Genomic DNA, 13,957 nt, shown 5'->3' with positions numbered 1-13,957 from the left:
TCAACCGAACTACCACCCGCGTCAGGCTCTTCTCTGAATCTGATTGGTCGGCTGTGAGCGGTGTCGTGCGTTCTCACTTCCTATTGGCTCAAGCCGCACGCTGCTGCCAGCGCGGTAGGTAGTCGCATCAACGTGTGTTAGAAGGAGGTTTTACCTGCTGCTGCTGGGGAAATGGCGAGCTGGTGTGTTCGAGCTGTGAGACAGAGCTACTCTCTAGTAGCCTCGCCCGCGTTGATACGGTAAATGGCGTTTGTTTTGGGTTCACATATACAGAAACGGCGAGTTAACTCCGGCGGGGCGGTGCTAAAGTCCTGTTGTGTCCTGGCTGTACCCGGCTAGCAGCGTTAGCTTCCCTAACGGACCGTGGTCCTTAATGCGGACAAACACACACTTAGACCCACCACAGAGACGTGTGTGTAAGTGTGTGTAAGTGTGTGTTGGACATGGCTCAGATACAGCAGGGTAGTGTATGCTAGCTGTTAGCATGTCACTGCGAGAACTGGTGGATGATGATGACATAAGGCGACATGGTTCGTCTTTTTAATCTCTTCCTCTTGCCTGAAGTGTCATAAGAGTTAAAGTGAACAAAGTGTGACTGGAAGTGTGCTACTGTGCTAAGTACGATGATCGCAAGGGTACATTGACTATTGAATGACATTCAGGCTAGTTGCATAACATTCTTACTAGTTGTCTGATCCCATCAACTAGCAGAGGTTAAATAACATGCACAGCACAGACAGTATGTAGAATCTCTCAGGTGTTCAGCGGGGTTGAGATGCTGTATACAATATGTATTAGTTATCTCAATGCACGTGGTTATATTAAATGCAGTTGATCAGATACAGCATGTTGAAGGAGATGTCATAGAATTCTACCTTGTATTTTAATTCATGAAAATTGGAACAATTTTGAATCACGATTGAGGGATATTCCCATTACGTTCTCCTAGAACTGTTTGTAAAATGCCAGAAAACAGAATATTCACATTATAAAAGCTGGAATTCTTTGCGATTTAAGATAATCCGCTGTTTAAATAGTTTAATTTTCATTCAGTCGACCATTTTTCCTCTAGGAAATACAACATCTTCATCCACAACACATCATAAATCAGCTGCAACGTAACGATAACCATGCAGAGATTCTAGATACTGTAGATGTTGCCCAGTATCATAATATAGAAGCTGAAATGGCACCATGCAGAGATACTTGGCTAACAAACTTTTAATCCTGGACACTTACATCAGAGATTACGCTGTCGATTATTGGTGCAGAGCCTGGTTAGGTGAGGTGGCTGCCAACAGCCCTAGACTAACGACCTATTGTGTGACCTTTTCACAACAGAGGGTCCCCACGATATTTATGTGCGGCCACCCAGCAGAAGAGTGGCCCCGGGTCGGAGGAGGAGGCAGCCGAGAAGCCGGACCAGGGTGCAGCAGAGAAGGCCTTGACGGAGGAGAAGTCCCTGCTGGAGGAGCAGCTCAAGGAAATGACAGTAAGTCTGAAACGGAGACGAGAAAGTTTGGCCTCTGGTCCTGAGAGCTGATTTTTTAACCTTGACTTGCGTTTCTGCAAATGCTTTCCAGGATAAGTACAAGCGGGCCTTAGCTGACACGGAGAACCTCAGGACACGGAGTCAGAAGATGATAGAGGACGCGAAATTATACGGTAAATTCTTCGATTACCCCAAGATTTCCACAATAACAAACTCCTGCAGCGATGGATCCTATCTTTATACACAAGATTCTATTGCAGCTGCATCCATGTAGTCCAACCACTAGATGTCAACATTTAGCATTACTTCATTGTGTCTTAGTGACACACAACTTGTATCTGCACTGCTGAGTAATGTTTTCCTTCAATCACCAGGGATCCAGGGCTTCTGCAAGGACCTGCTGGAAGTGGCCGACATCTTGGAGAAGGCCACAGAGAGCGTGCCCAAGGAGGAGGTGACGAGCCAGAACCCTCACCTGAAGAACCTGTACGATGGCCTGGTGATGACCGAGTCCCAGATCCAGAAAGTGTTCACCAAGCACGGCCTGGTCAAGCTCAACCCCGAGGGCCAGAAGTTCGACCCCTACGAGCACGAGGCCCTCTTCCACGCCCCTGTCGAGGGCAAGGAGCCGGGCACCGTCGCCTTAGTGACCAAAGTGGGCTACAAGATTCACGGTCGCACCCTCAGGCCAGCGTTGGTGGGTGTGGCCAAAGCCCCATAGAAATTCTGAGGGAACTGTGACAAAGTGGGATTTGTTTTGTTGCCTGGGCGACGGATGACCTGAGGTACAGTAGACTGGCGAAGGCACACCGCCTCCCTTTTCCCATGACCTGTCCTCACTCCCCCTCCACCCTAAGGTGCCTCGGAGAGACGGGAATCCAGCTGAACCGAACCTTTGTATCTGGACAAAAATCATCTGTTAACACTTTGTCAAGCACGGGACAGTTTTTACAGTAAAATGTCAGTTAGTCATGTGTCATTTCAGGCAGTTACCGTCAGAGATCATTAAAGTTATGAACCCGGTCACAGAGAAAGGCTTTCGTGTCTCCTATCACCACAAATCTTAACTGGAAGATTAAAAGTAAAATTATCATGAACCCCTTGAATTTGAAGATTTTTGGGGTGACAGATGGTGAAAATACATCCACAAAGCGAGTGCTGAGTCTGAACTGCTGGGATCATTCCGGACTGTTGTTTTTGAATTAATTGTGTGAATAAAATGAGAAACTTTACTTGAGGATGTGAAGAAAGGTTGAAGTTTTACTGTGTACTGAGGCAGGCCTTCCTCAGCCTTTACATGCAAGACATCTCTGGTTCATTTGGATGTGATCAGGCTCCGGTAAGCCAGCCTCAGTCACAGTAATGTCCCCGTGTCTTGTTGGGCAGTAATGAAACAGTCATGTATCTATAAACCAACCTAATGATGTATTTGGACCTTTGTCCAGAATGTCACAGTATCAGAATAAACTGAAAGTCTTTTCCTTTTACACATTTTATCTTCAAATAAATTAAACATTAAAACCACTTGATCATATTCATTGTGTCCTTAAGTAAAACAATGAACCTCTACCTGCCATTAGTAGAATTATTTGACATGACAGTGGACTCATTTTACTCAGCATTAAATAATGTGTGTTGATAACTGCACATCAACTACAAATTCCATGAAAAGCCTCAAATTAATTAAGTGATTTTATCAATTAGCTCTTATCCAAAGCCTGATATCTTATTCCAGTGTAACACAGAGCTGTTTTTGCCAAATTAAAAAGACCAATGATCGGCATTAAATGTGAATTATTCCACAGCTGAAAACAGTCCAACAAAAGCACTTCTCCCCTGTTTGAGTGAAGCTCTATAAAAACAGGCAAATGTTGCAGGTCAAAGTTCACCACCGAAGCCACACGGCAAATTTGCTTCGCCACAGGAAGCAAATGTGCAATCACTCCCTCGCTAAATGGAGGTTAACAGGGAGAAGGTTTACCACATATTTGTGTACGTGTGACCGGGTCCACAGTAGGAACCAATAAGCTTGGTAAGGGAAGACGGATAATCTAATAACAAGCAAAAACACAGTTGGTTTGTGTTTTTCTGATTTACAATTATTAAATTACTTGGCACAGGTCATGTCTACTTGTACTGTTTCCCCTACTCACTGAAAACTGACATTTCTATGGTCATAATTCTTGAAAACACTGATCAACATGACCTCATTAAAATAATGCTCAGACTTGGTCCCCAGCTACAGCTTGATGAACAAGTCCTCGACTATTGCGTGTTGAAGATGAAACAGGACCATTTAGTATAATAAAGTATTGGCACTTTTAATACATCTCCATACAAACCTCGTCGTGTGCGACAACAAGGCGACGGGACACTAACACAGCTCAACAGTATCAGACCGGTAACATGATCAAAGGCAGATCAAAAGCCAAACGCCATCACGATACCAAAAGCCTCAGAAAATTATTCTTTTGTCATCCGATTTTTTTTTTAATTACAAAAAACTATAAAAAAAATTCCATGACAAAAATACTGTACATTTCACAGGTCAGCAATTATACTTTCTTTTTTTTTTCAATTTATCTTACAAACATATTTACAGTTGGTGACATGAAGTGAGCAACTCCCACCCACCCTCCACCTATACAAAAGACATCATTCCCTCCAATGGGAACAACAAAAATCTGATCGCCATATTTGCCTTTGAGACATTTACACCAAAACACAACACGTTGGAACATTTGGTAGCACATGCAGAATGACAAGGATCAGATAGCTTCAGCTGGCACTTCAATGTCGCCGCTGTTAACGTTGCTTCAGGAGGGATATTAGCATCACCTCTCTGATACACTGGGAGCCAGACGGACTTTGGGCCCTATGAGCCGACCCCTGAATGAAACAAGCCTATGGCTTATTTTAACAATACAATGCTCGGCCTCTTCAACCAACTGGTGACAGTCGACTAATGCATCTAAACACATGTTTGCAATGGGACAATATGCTGCTGCACTAGTGTAAAATGTATCTCTGTGCTGGAGCTGATCACTATGAAGCTTGTTCTACCCAATTTTCAGTGTGTATCACAAACTGTAGCTGTGTGGTTCTACTGCAAAGAGAAAACAAAAAGATAAAGACAAACCAAGTAAAACGAAAGCGTTTCTTAAAAATCATTGATCATTTGTGCAAATTTACATTTTCTTAAAACAGCTGTAGTTTTTCTTTCCCCGCAATATAATTGTTTTGGCAAATGATCAAAGAGGAGGAAACTTTGACGACTATTTCCCGTGGCGGATTAATACACACTTCGTGTTAAAGCTACCCATCCATTATACTCCTTATCCTTTGGGGGTTGCAGGGGGGAGCTGGAGCTGTACTGATGCTATCAAGTTTGTTATAGTAATTGGTGGATGGATGGATAGTTTTGTGGAGGACTGAGCGATCTGATCACAAGTGGTCAGCTCCAACTTCTCCTATTCACACCTCGTATTAAAATGCGCCCTGAAATGTTTCCTGTGAGCTCCTGTGATCCTTTGTAAGTAAAGGGGCTGTTTTGAACCAGTCCTTGTTTACAGATCTGTCCCTTGTCAATGCATTTGTGGGAGATCTTTGTGAGAAGAGAGAAAGAGAGGGAGAGGAAAATTGACTGGCTGAAAGGCCCCAAATACATATTTTTGATCAGCTTCTCACCTTTAGTAAATTACAGTAGAGCACTTGGGTTAGGAATAAGAAAAGAAAAATGAGTAGGAAGATATTGTTTTTTTGGGGGCATTTTGAGAATAAAGTCAAAATGTGGAAAATAAAGTTGAAATGTCGATACAGCCTATGGCAGCTGCCAGCGTTCCATCAGGAGGAGAAACTTCTCCTCCTGAACAGACATACACCTCAAATCTAATACTGATCACCACACTGTGCTTATGGCTAAAAGAAAAATGATTAAGCCAATTCATCCACGTAAGGTGTTGTGTAGAGGCAGTCATATCCTTTGATGTATTCTTAAAGTTCGACTTTAATCTTGAAATGTAACTTCTTTTATGAAAACGCAAAATGGATTTTTTTTTCTTACGCCTGGTCCTGATGCTCTTCTGTAGTAAATGGATCATACATGAAGTTTTGTATATTTCACTGTATTTCAGTTTTTCTCTGTTACTGAGCTTAGTTGGAAAAATATGACCTTGCACCAATCAGGATTTGACCAATACAATCTGAATAAATAATTAATGAATTTGTGTAATTGCTTTTTAAATTTCAGCTGATGCTTGTTTCTTTTTAAATACAAACATATAATTTTAATTAATTACTTTATCAGGAACCATTTGCACTGAGTGGGAAGTTTTGCGTTTGAAAAAATGAATTTGACAGTGCTTGCTGATGGACAGACTGTGTAATGCAACACTAACCTCCACATTATCTCCTCACATATCTTTGGCACTTCTTGTTTCTTACTGGCCAACGTATATGACCCCCCCTGCCCCTCATACCGGTAGTTGATAAATCTTTGATAAGGTTTTTTAGCTTCATGCTAATGCATTTGTTGAGCCCTGATACTAGCAGCCAAGGAAGATCTGCTTTTTCTTTTCCTTCCCTTGTCGCCAGTAAGAAGGAAAGAAAGGGGACTAAAAAATGACAACTTCTGGGAAAAAGTATCATACAACTCTACTTATTGCGGGAAAGTTACCGAATACAGCTTTAACTGATGAAACAGGAAACAAAGTTGACAGAAACCACAAAGGCGATTAATTTAAACGAAGGTGTGAAATGCTCCACTTCCAGCAAATGTAATATTGGATTTTAAATATGTCTCCATAGGCATCTTCAATGAAGCTGTTGCAATAACACTTCAATATCTCCACTACTACATAATATTTGTTAACAGTGTCAATATCATCGTGTAACAACAATATCGACACAAAACTAGTGTGAACCCACAGATTCATATTCAACCCGTCCCTTTCCAAATGCAAAAATAAAGGCTTATTTTTCTTCCCAGCCTTGGTATGAAAATAAGTGTTTTTCCCAGCATCCTCCTTCTTTGCAATGTACATATTCACAAAGTCACCTTTGAATACAAAAAATGGTGAACCCCAGTAGTTTTGTCTAGCCAATCAGCTATCAGCTTCCTGACCAAAGGAGTATGCTAGGAGGCGTCTCGGGATATCCAGCCGCTTTCTGTGAGGAAGGTGAGAATGCGCTTCTTGAGGACTTTGTCCAGGTAGCTGGGCAGCCGGCTCTTGGCGGGGATGCCTTGCCGTTTCTGCAGGTGATCTTTGATGATGATGGTTTTGACAGTCAGGTAGCGAGCTGGGCTGAGGTTGAGAGAGTTGCACAGCACCTTCTCTCTGTCCGACAGCAGCTCAAAGCCTGTGAGATTCTCGATGGCAGCAAACTCGCCATCCTTACCTTCTTCTTTGATCCCGCCTCCTACCCCTAACCCTCCAGCAATGCCTCCTCCCCCTCCGGCTCCACCTCCGAGTCCCATCCCCGAGCCAAGCCCGCCGCCTCCTCCGCTGCCCCGTTTGGAGGCGACCACACTTTTGTTCTCTTTGCGTTTCTCCCGTTTGTGGCGTGCGGCTTCATACTCGGCAGAGTCCTCCAGGCGGGTGATGCCATTTCGACGGTAGCGCTGCAGCTCACGCACCTTGGCCCTCAGCCCGCGCTCTTTATGCATGTTCTCAAAGAAGTCTTCAAACTCCCGATGGGCCATGAACTGGCACAGCCCCCGCAGCCTCACCCGCTGGTCCTTCTCTTCCTTGGTGATCTTTCTTTTGGGTGTACTTGGAACGGAGCCTGATCCTGCTGCTGTTGCCAAACCTGATCCAATTGCGCCACCGCCAGCTCCCACCCCACCCACACCACTAGCAGTGCCTACGACTCCCTGTGCTCCTGGTTTCTCCTTCTCCTTGTCTTTCTTGTCTCGGCCAAGGAACACAGGCACCAGGTTGTAGTCTCGGGCAATGTTCTTACGTCTCTGTCGTTCTCTGAGCTTCCGCACATACATGTCCACGTGGGTGCGTTTCATCTCAATCTCCACATCCTCGTCGTCGTAGTTCACAGAGAGGCCGCTAATGAGCTTCTCTGCGTCCTGGTCATATTCAATCTCATAATCGTCCCGCAGCGGCATGTAGCCCAGCTGCTGCTGCTCAGCCAGGGTGATATCCAGTGGGGGGAGAGGGGTGGTCAGGCTGGGCGACAGGGGACCCCCACTGGGGCAGGTGTGGTCGGTGACCCGGTTGGGAATATTGTCAGGGATGCAGGCCTTACCCAGGTTTCCGTGGATGTACATGGTGACATAGTGTTCCATGACTTCCTGAGGAGTACGTGATGCTCCAACATGAGCGGCCATGTCCTCCTGAAAGATGAAAAGAGGAAGTTGGTACTTAAAAGGATAGAGGAGGTTAGAAATATAACAGTGATCTAATATTATGGGCTGGAGCACAAACCAGAGTAGAGCTGATATCAACTGATGAAGAAAAAAACTTAAATCTAATAAACAATATTTTATATAGAAAAATAGCAAATCTGATTTCTGCTTCTCAGATCCAAGGTTTTTCTGCCCATCTGTCTTGAATATTTTTCTAATTTGCATATCTTTGAGTTTTGAAGAGACAGCAGTCCCCCAGTTTCATTAACCCACACGAATACTCTGTGTACATACAAGCATTAAATGAAAACCATGTAGAAGATAAAAAGCAAAGTTGGCAGTTCAGTGTTAAAAACTGCACCTGTACCTAACCCTAACCCCCGGAGGAAGTCCTGAAAATTGGGTCTGGACTTTCTGCAGAGTTTGCCTTTGACACATGCACAACACAGCAGGAGATTCTCTGGTCAGAGAGAGAATCAACTATCTGCAGAGCGTCTAGGTGAGGGGTGCTGCAGCAGCCAGAGGCAGGAGGTTATGAATACATTCTGCTGCGGAGATCATGTGCTTTTGTTTACAGCACAAATATGATGTTATTTGTCTTCTTTTTGTTTAGTTTTTTTCATATTTGATTCTCTCTCGTGTCAGAAATGTCATCAACACCCCCACTCACTCCCGGTGAATCTTACAGAGGATCTCCTGCCGTGTTCTCACATGAGCTCCCCCAGACTTTATACGAGGGTACAGGCCAGAGAAAGTCTGCAGAAAGTCCGGATGCTCTCCCTCTGACTTACAGTCCCTCCAGAGAATTCCAGGAGGATCTCCGTAGTTCAGTGCCTGTCTGACAGCAACCTATGTCTCAGCGACTTCCACTTAATTATAAATAATGCTTGATTATGGTTCTGGACCCAATTCTGTGCATTATAATAATAATAACTTTATATAGAAAGCACTTGTCTAAACAAGGTTACAAAGTGCTTCACAAGAGTCCATGGTCAAAATGTAATGAACTAAAATAAAATGGGGTAATGGGATTGTATGGCCGAAATGAAAAGATAACTTTAGTCTGGTTTGTGCTGTATAACAATTTAACACAATCATATATCATGTCTTAGACGTTGTAAACATTGTTTTGTCTGTCGCCTGCTCTTTGACATGTCACTGACGCCATGTTGAACTCTGTAAAATACAGGTTAACACTTTTCAAAGTGACAAAGATGCTGTCCCTCTCGTGTTTAACGTCCACTCGTCCAACTTGTACGACAGTGTGGACAGAAGATGGACAGTCGGTGTCTCGCAGCATTGCCTCTAACTTTTACTCCCGACATGTCCCGACATGGCGTCCCTCTCCGATCACATCAGACAAACGGAGAAACGTAATAAACTTAAGAAACAGTGATGTACCCAGTTTCCAAAGCCGTACTGCTCGATAGCATCGAGGAGCGACTGCTCTTCCCTGCTGGTCCATCCTCCCTCTGCCTCGGGACCCCAGAGGGAGAAGCGGCCGCCGTCGACCTGCTGGTAGCCGTGCCATCTCCGGTGGTTCCCAATCTCCGCCCCCGCCGAGAAGCACTCCGGGCACAGCTCGATGTCGGGGCAGTCGGTGCAGCGGAGCCGCAGGTTGGTGACGTCTGCCAGGCAGTTCACGCAGTACTTCTTGCCCAGGTCGGCCATGTTGCCTGGATCCTGCTTCTTGTTGTCGGAGGCTGAACTCCACGCATGCGCACTGCGGGCCCCGCCGCGCGAGCTGCTCAATATTAATGAGCTGCGGGCCAGGGCGCTTGTGATTGGCTGCCTAATCTCCAGGACAACAAACGCAACATTTGTTGTTACTGGCTTTTAACATCACCGGCTTTAACATCACTGGATTTAAAGTCGATGTCTTTTAACGTCACTGTCTTTTAACTTCACTGGATTTAACGTGACTGGCTTTTTCGTCTCTGGATTTAACGTGACTGTCCTTTTACGTCACTGTCTTTTACGGTCACTGGCTTTAACTTCACCGGCTTTTACCGTCACTGGCTTTTAACGTCACTCGATTTAACGTCACTAGCTTTACCGTCTCTGGCTTTTACTTCCCTTTCTTTTAATAGACAACCTATATTTGAAAGTCTGGCATTCACAGATTCAACAACACGTACAGGTTGTTTCTCCTGCAGTGAAAGATGGACAGAGAGTCAGACCATGGAGAACACGAGGTGAAGACCCCAGAAGACAATAATAATCTCACTTCTTCTACTAATGGGAAAGAAGGGGTCCCAGCGGTTATGGAGGCCTCACATCATGGAGAGGAAAACTCTTCAGCTCCTGTTGAAGCCTCCTCCTCTGAGAGCGGAGATCCGCTCCCTTCCACCGACAGCCTCACAACAAGTAAACACCTGCATGAGGACAGTGAACGGCCAGTGTCCCAGGTTGAGTTTGACATCAGTGATGGCGATGGACGTCCCATGCTGCACCTTGAGACCTCGGAGAGCGAGGGGACTACGAGTCCTGCGCAGGAGGAAGAGAAGGAGGCTGAAGAAGAGGAGATCGCTGCTGCCAGCCCCGACCCTACACAAAGTGAAGGCGTCATCAGTGAGGAGGACGAGCAGCTTCTGTGGAGGGAGCAGTGTGAAGAGAGAGATAAAGCCCTCAAACACAACAGCCAGCTGAAGATGAAGCTGGCCAAGTACCTCAGCAAGAAGTCCAGAGACACTGTCCAGCTGGAGACACTTGGCTCAGGACAACTGCAGGAGTATGGGAAGTCCAACATCCTGACTGACATGAAACAGCAGCTCGCCTCTGACTTAGAGGTGGCCCAACAGGAGGCAGAGGAGCTGAGGTTACAGTCCCAGGAGAAGTCAGACAAGGTTGGTCTGGTTGTCAGGTTACTTAAGATTTCCTAACACCACAAGTGTTTGAAAGCTAAATGATGAACTAAGTAGGGGTGGATCCAGAGGCCCAGCTATGGGGGCCATTGGCTCTATAGTGGAAATCTGATTTGCCCCCGTCCTGTCAGTAGTTTTTAAAAAATAGACATTTACTAACAATAAATGTGGCAATTTGTTAAGAACGATCAGGAATTGTGCATGGACTTTGGTCATATCACCGTTTGTGTAAATTGGGGGCCCTTAATGGCCCCTGATTTAAAAAACGACAACTAATATACTGCATATTTATATACATGTTGATTTTACTTTAGATTGTTATACTCATATACGGAGTAAAATAAGTGGACACTATGATAACTGGTCAGTGTGTGTTGAGCAGTGGCTGCTATAGTTTACTGGATGTAACTGTCAGAATTATGTCACATAATCGATCATCAATCAGTGAATTGAGTAGAGTTGAAGCGGTGGGTAAATGTTCTATCACAAGTATAGTGACCAAAATTATCATGGTTATCAGTTATCATTATTGCGGTATTATTAAAATGTGCGATAAATGTTAAAAAGTTACTGATACACAAACAATACTAATTTCACAGTTTTATATAGACATAATATATATTAGGACTATAAATAATGATAGTATTTTCATTATTTATCGAACAAAATATCAACGTTTGTTAAACGCAATGTGGCGACAGTGAATGTAAGCATTTGCTAGCTAAGGCCAGAGATTACTAACAGTTCTCCTGCTGTTAAAGCCCAACCTGCCTGCCACTCCCTCCACCATGTTTTTATAACACACAACGAATCCTCGGTATACCGTGAAACCAGTAATCGTTTCATCCCTGCAATCGAGCACTAAGAAATAAAAAGCACTGGAACAAAACAGGAACTGAGGAAACACTACCAAACCAATAGAGAAAGACATTTTGAGGGATCTAAGAACAGACACACCAGGGTTTGACAGTGTTTGATGGACAGGCGAAGTTAGAAAGAAGTGAGTTTATTAGACCCTCTGTAGCTCGCTCCTCATCTCCGGTGTGGGATAGTTTGAGAACCCACCAAAATCTGTGGCTATACTTCAAGTTACTGGGTAATGCTGGCATCAAGGAACAATAATGTGATCCTTTTTCTTTTTTTAAAATTTCCATTTAGAGTAGAATAATCTAACCCTTTAGACGGTCCCCTGTCTCTGCAGGAAAACAGGAGTACAAGGGCTCTACACATGCTGCTACACAGTCAGCTGGATGGATGTGACATGAATACTGAACCATGCACACATGCTTTCAGGACTGTGGGAACAGGAATGGGTTAGGAAGACAAACTTGTGAATTACTAAAGTCTTGTAGGAATTCAATTTGTAAAATATAGTGAACATTATGAAAAACAAATATTCTATAGACATGGCCTCATGCATATATTGTCGTATGCCTGCATAGACATATAACCATCTTGTTGTCCAAAGTTGACTTGACCACGACAGGTACCCAGTAGGTGTTGATTATGTGTGCTATGTGCTGATCAGTGGGCTAAACTGTCTCATCCTCAGGTGGAGAAGGAATGGAAAGAGTTTGTGGCACTGAAGCAGGATGTAGCTGTGACAGTGCTAAGCCAATACCTGGGTAAACGAACAGCTCAGACCAAAGTGGAATCAACGCTGGCATCAGAGCAGCATAAGCAGGACAAGCTGATCAAGCTGTGGGTGATTTGCATGAAGCTGAAGATGAGGATCCACAGACTGGAAGCAGAGCTCCGAGGGGTCGAGGATCAGCGCAAGGACCCTGTGCAGCTCTTGATTGGACAGTTGCATGCTGCAAGGCTGGAGCATAAAAAACTCGTCGAAAGGCAAAATGAGGAATCGATAAGGCTTCAGAACAGGATCCGCAGCAGCTTGGAGGTAGGTTGAACAATGCACAGGTACAGATTGTGTCAGAGTTATTCCTGTTGTTGCTTATATGATTTCCAGTTAATAAGATATGTTCACTATTGTACAATTTGTTTCTCCATCAGGTCCTGTCAAACGTAAAGGAGAAGCTGTTCTGGAGTCAGAGGGAGGTCCAGGCCAAGCGAGAGCAGCTGGCAGAGGTGGAGGCCATTGTTGCGAGGAAGAGAGAAGTCCTGACCACGATCAAGAATGAACTTAAAAGTCTGCAGAGGGACATCCAGAGGCTGAAGGAGAGCCAAGGCATACTGGGGAACAGGCTCCTGCTGCGGGACTTCGAGGACACTGTGAATGCCTGTGACCACCTGGAGGAACAGCTGGAGAATCTGAAGCGCCGCATATCTGAGCTGCTGGATAAGATGGAACAAGAACCTGCAGGCACCTTATGACATGAAGGAACAAAAGGCTGACACAGTATGGATCTGAAAAACACCAACACACAAGTTTCAGGCCTTAAAATTCCTAGTTTTATCCCATTTAGTGCCTCGATGTAGAAAATGACCAATTCTGTGTTTTGGACAGGTCACGTCCTCTAAAATATCTGTAAGCCAAGTCAGGACAAGAGCATGATCACTTGATTGACTGTGATAGTATCAAAGGAATGGTTTGACATTTATAGACTCACATTTAGTAGCTTTTTAGCAAAGAGTTAGATAGGAAGATGGATAGCACTCTCATGTCTGTGTGGGAAGCATGAGGCTGGAGACTTCCAGACTGCAAAAACTCACGTGAAAGCCATCTCACCGTCAGAACAACTCGGACGGTTGGCTCCATCACTTATAAACCATTTAATTTACAATCAACTCTTAACAGTAGCTTGAATGAAGATGACAACATGACTTATTTTTGGACCAAATGAAAATTTACATGTCAAAATAAGATGTTCTTAAAGATGGTTTCTGTTTATTTAGGTAGTTCTTATCACACTGATGTTTGTTCGAGTGTTCACGTTTCTGATAAGTGTGAGTTTGGTATTTGATTTTGGAATAAAGACGAGGTGAAACTGAGACTGACTCCTGATTGGCTCCAAATGAGGAAGATGGCAGCGTTCATGGCTTCATTTGTGGAAAGTGGGAAAACGTGGTGACACATCATCCATGTTTATGTCTGTGGTGAAGGATGATTGATATGTCATCACTCATTTTGATGGTTCAAATCATTGAACCATCATTGTTGCATTCCTCCATTTTCATGTCTCTGCTATTGCCGTCAGTCTGAACAAAAAAAAAACTCTTTTCTAATACTTCAAGTTACAACAAAACACATTCAGATCACCACCCATAAAAACTGCTGTATAA

General features: G+C 44.2%; 3 protein-coding genes across 5 annotated transcripts; 2 read left to right on the top strand and 1 right to left on the bottom strand.

Annotated features, from left to right (window-relative positions):
- Positions 1–80: 80 nt before the first annotated feature.
- Positions 81–3,016, top strand: grpel1 (GrpE-like 1, mitochondrial). Its single transcript, XM_035148846.2, has 4 exons — positions 81–239; positions 1,342–1,492; positions 1,584–1,665; positions 1,867–3,016. The coding sequence occupies exons 1-4, from the start codon at positions 172–174 to the stop codon at positions 2,211–2,213; spliced, it is 648 nt and encodes a 215-aa protein (XP_035004737.1). The 5' UTR covers positions 81–171; the 3' UTR covers positions 2,214–3,016.
- A 776-nt stretch (positions 3,017–3,792) lies between these two features.
- Positions 3,793–9,566, bottom strand: tada2b (transcriptional adaptor 2B). The gene is made up of 2 exons (XM_035148845.2): positions 9,252–9,566; positions 3,793–7,838 (listed from the first exon to the last, which is right to left on the bottom strand). Exons 1-2 carry the CDS (start codon positions 9,519–9,521, stop codon positions 6,627–6,629), a joined length of 1,482 nt encoding a protein of 493 aa, XP_035004736.1. The 5' UTR covers positions 9,522–9,566; the 3' UTR covers positions 3,793–6,626.
- Positions 9,300–13,666, top strand: ccdc96 (coiled-coil domain containing 96). Of its 3 annotated transcripts, none has more exons than XM_035148844.1 (4): positions 9,300–9,467; positions 10,007–10,696; positions 12,267–12,614; positions 12,728–13,666. In XM_035148844.1, the coding sequence occupies exons 2-4, from the start codon at positions 10,013–10,015 to the stop codon at positions 13,046–13,048; spliced, it is 1,353 nt and encodes a 450-aa protein (XP_035004735.1). In that variant the 5' UTR covers positions 9,300–9,467; positions 10,007–10,012; the 3' UTR covers positions 13,049–13,666. The 3 variants fall into 3 exon arrangements, with proteins under 3 accessions (XP_035004735.1, XP_035004734.1, XP_035004733.1); XM_035148843.1 differs by having other exon boundaries at positions 9,991–10,696; XM_035148842.1 differs by having other exon boundaries at positions 9,941–10,696.
- Positions 13,667–13,957: the final 291 nt, after the last annotated feature.

The sequence above is a fragment of the Hippoglossus stenolepis genome, chromosome 23 (assembly GCF_022539355.2).
Source record: "Hippoglossus stenolepis isolate QCI-W04-F060 chromosome 23, HSTE1.2, whole genome shotgun sequence".
Classification (NCBI taxonomy): Eukaryota; Metazoa; Chordata; class Actinopteri; order Pleuronectiformes; family Pleuronectidae; genus Hippoglossus; species Hippoglossus stenolepis.
This window is presented reverse-complemented; position numbering and strand designations above follow the sequence as displayed.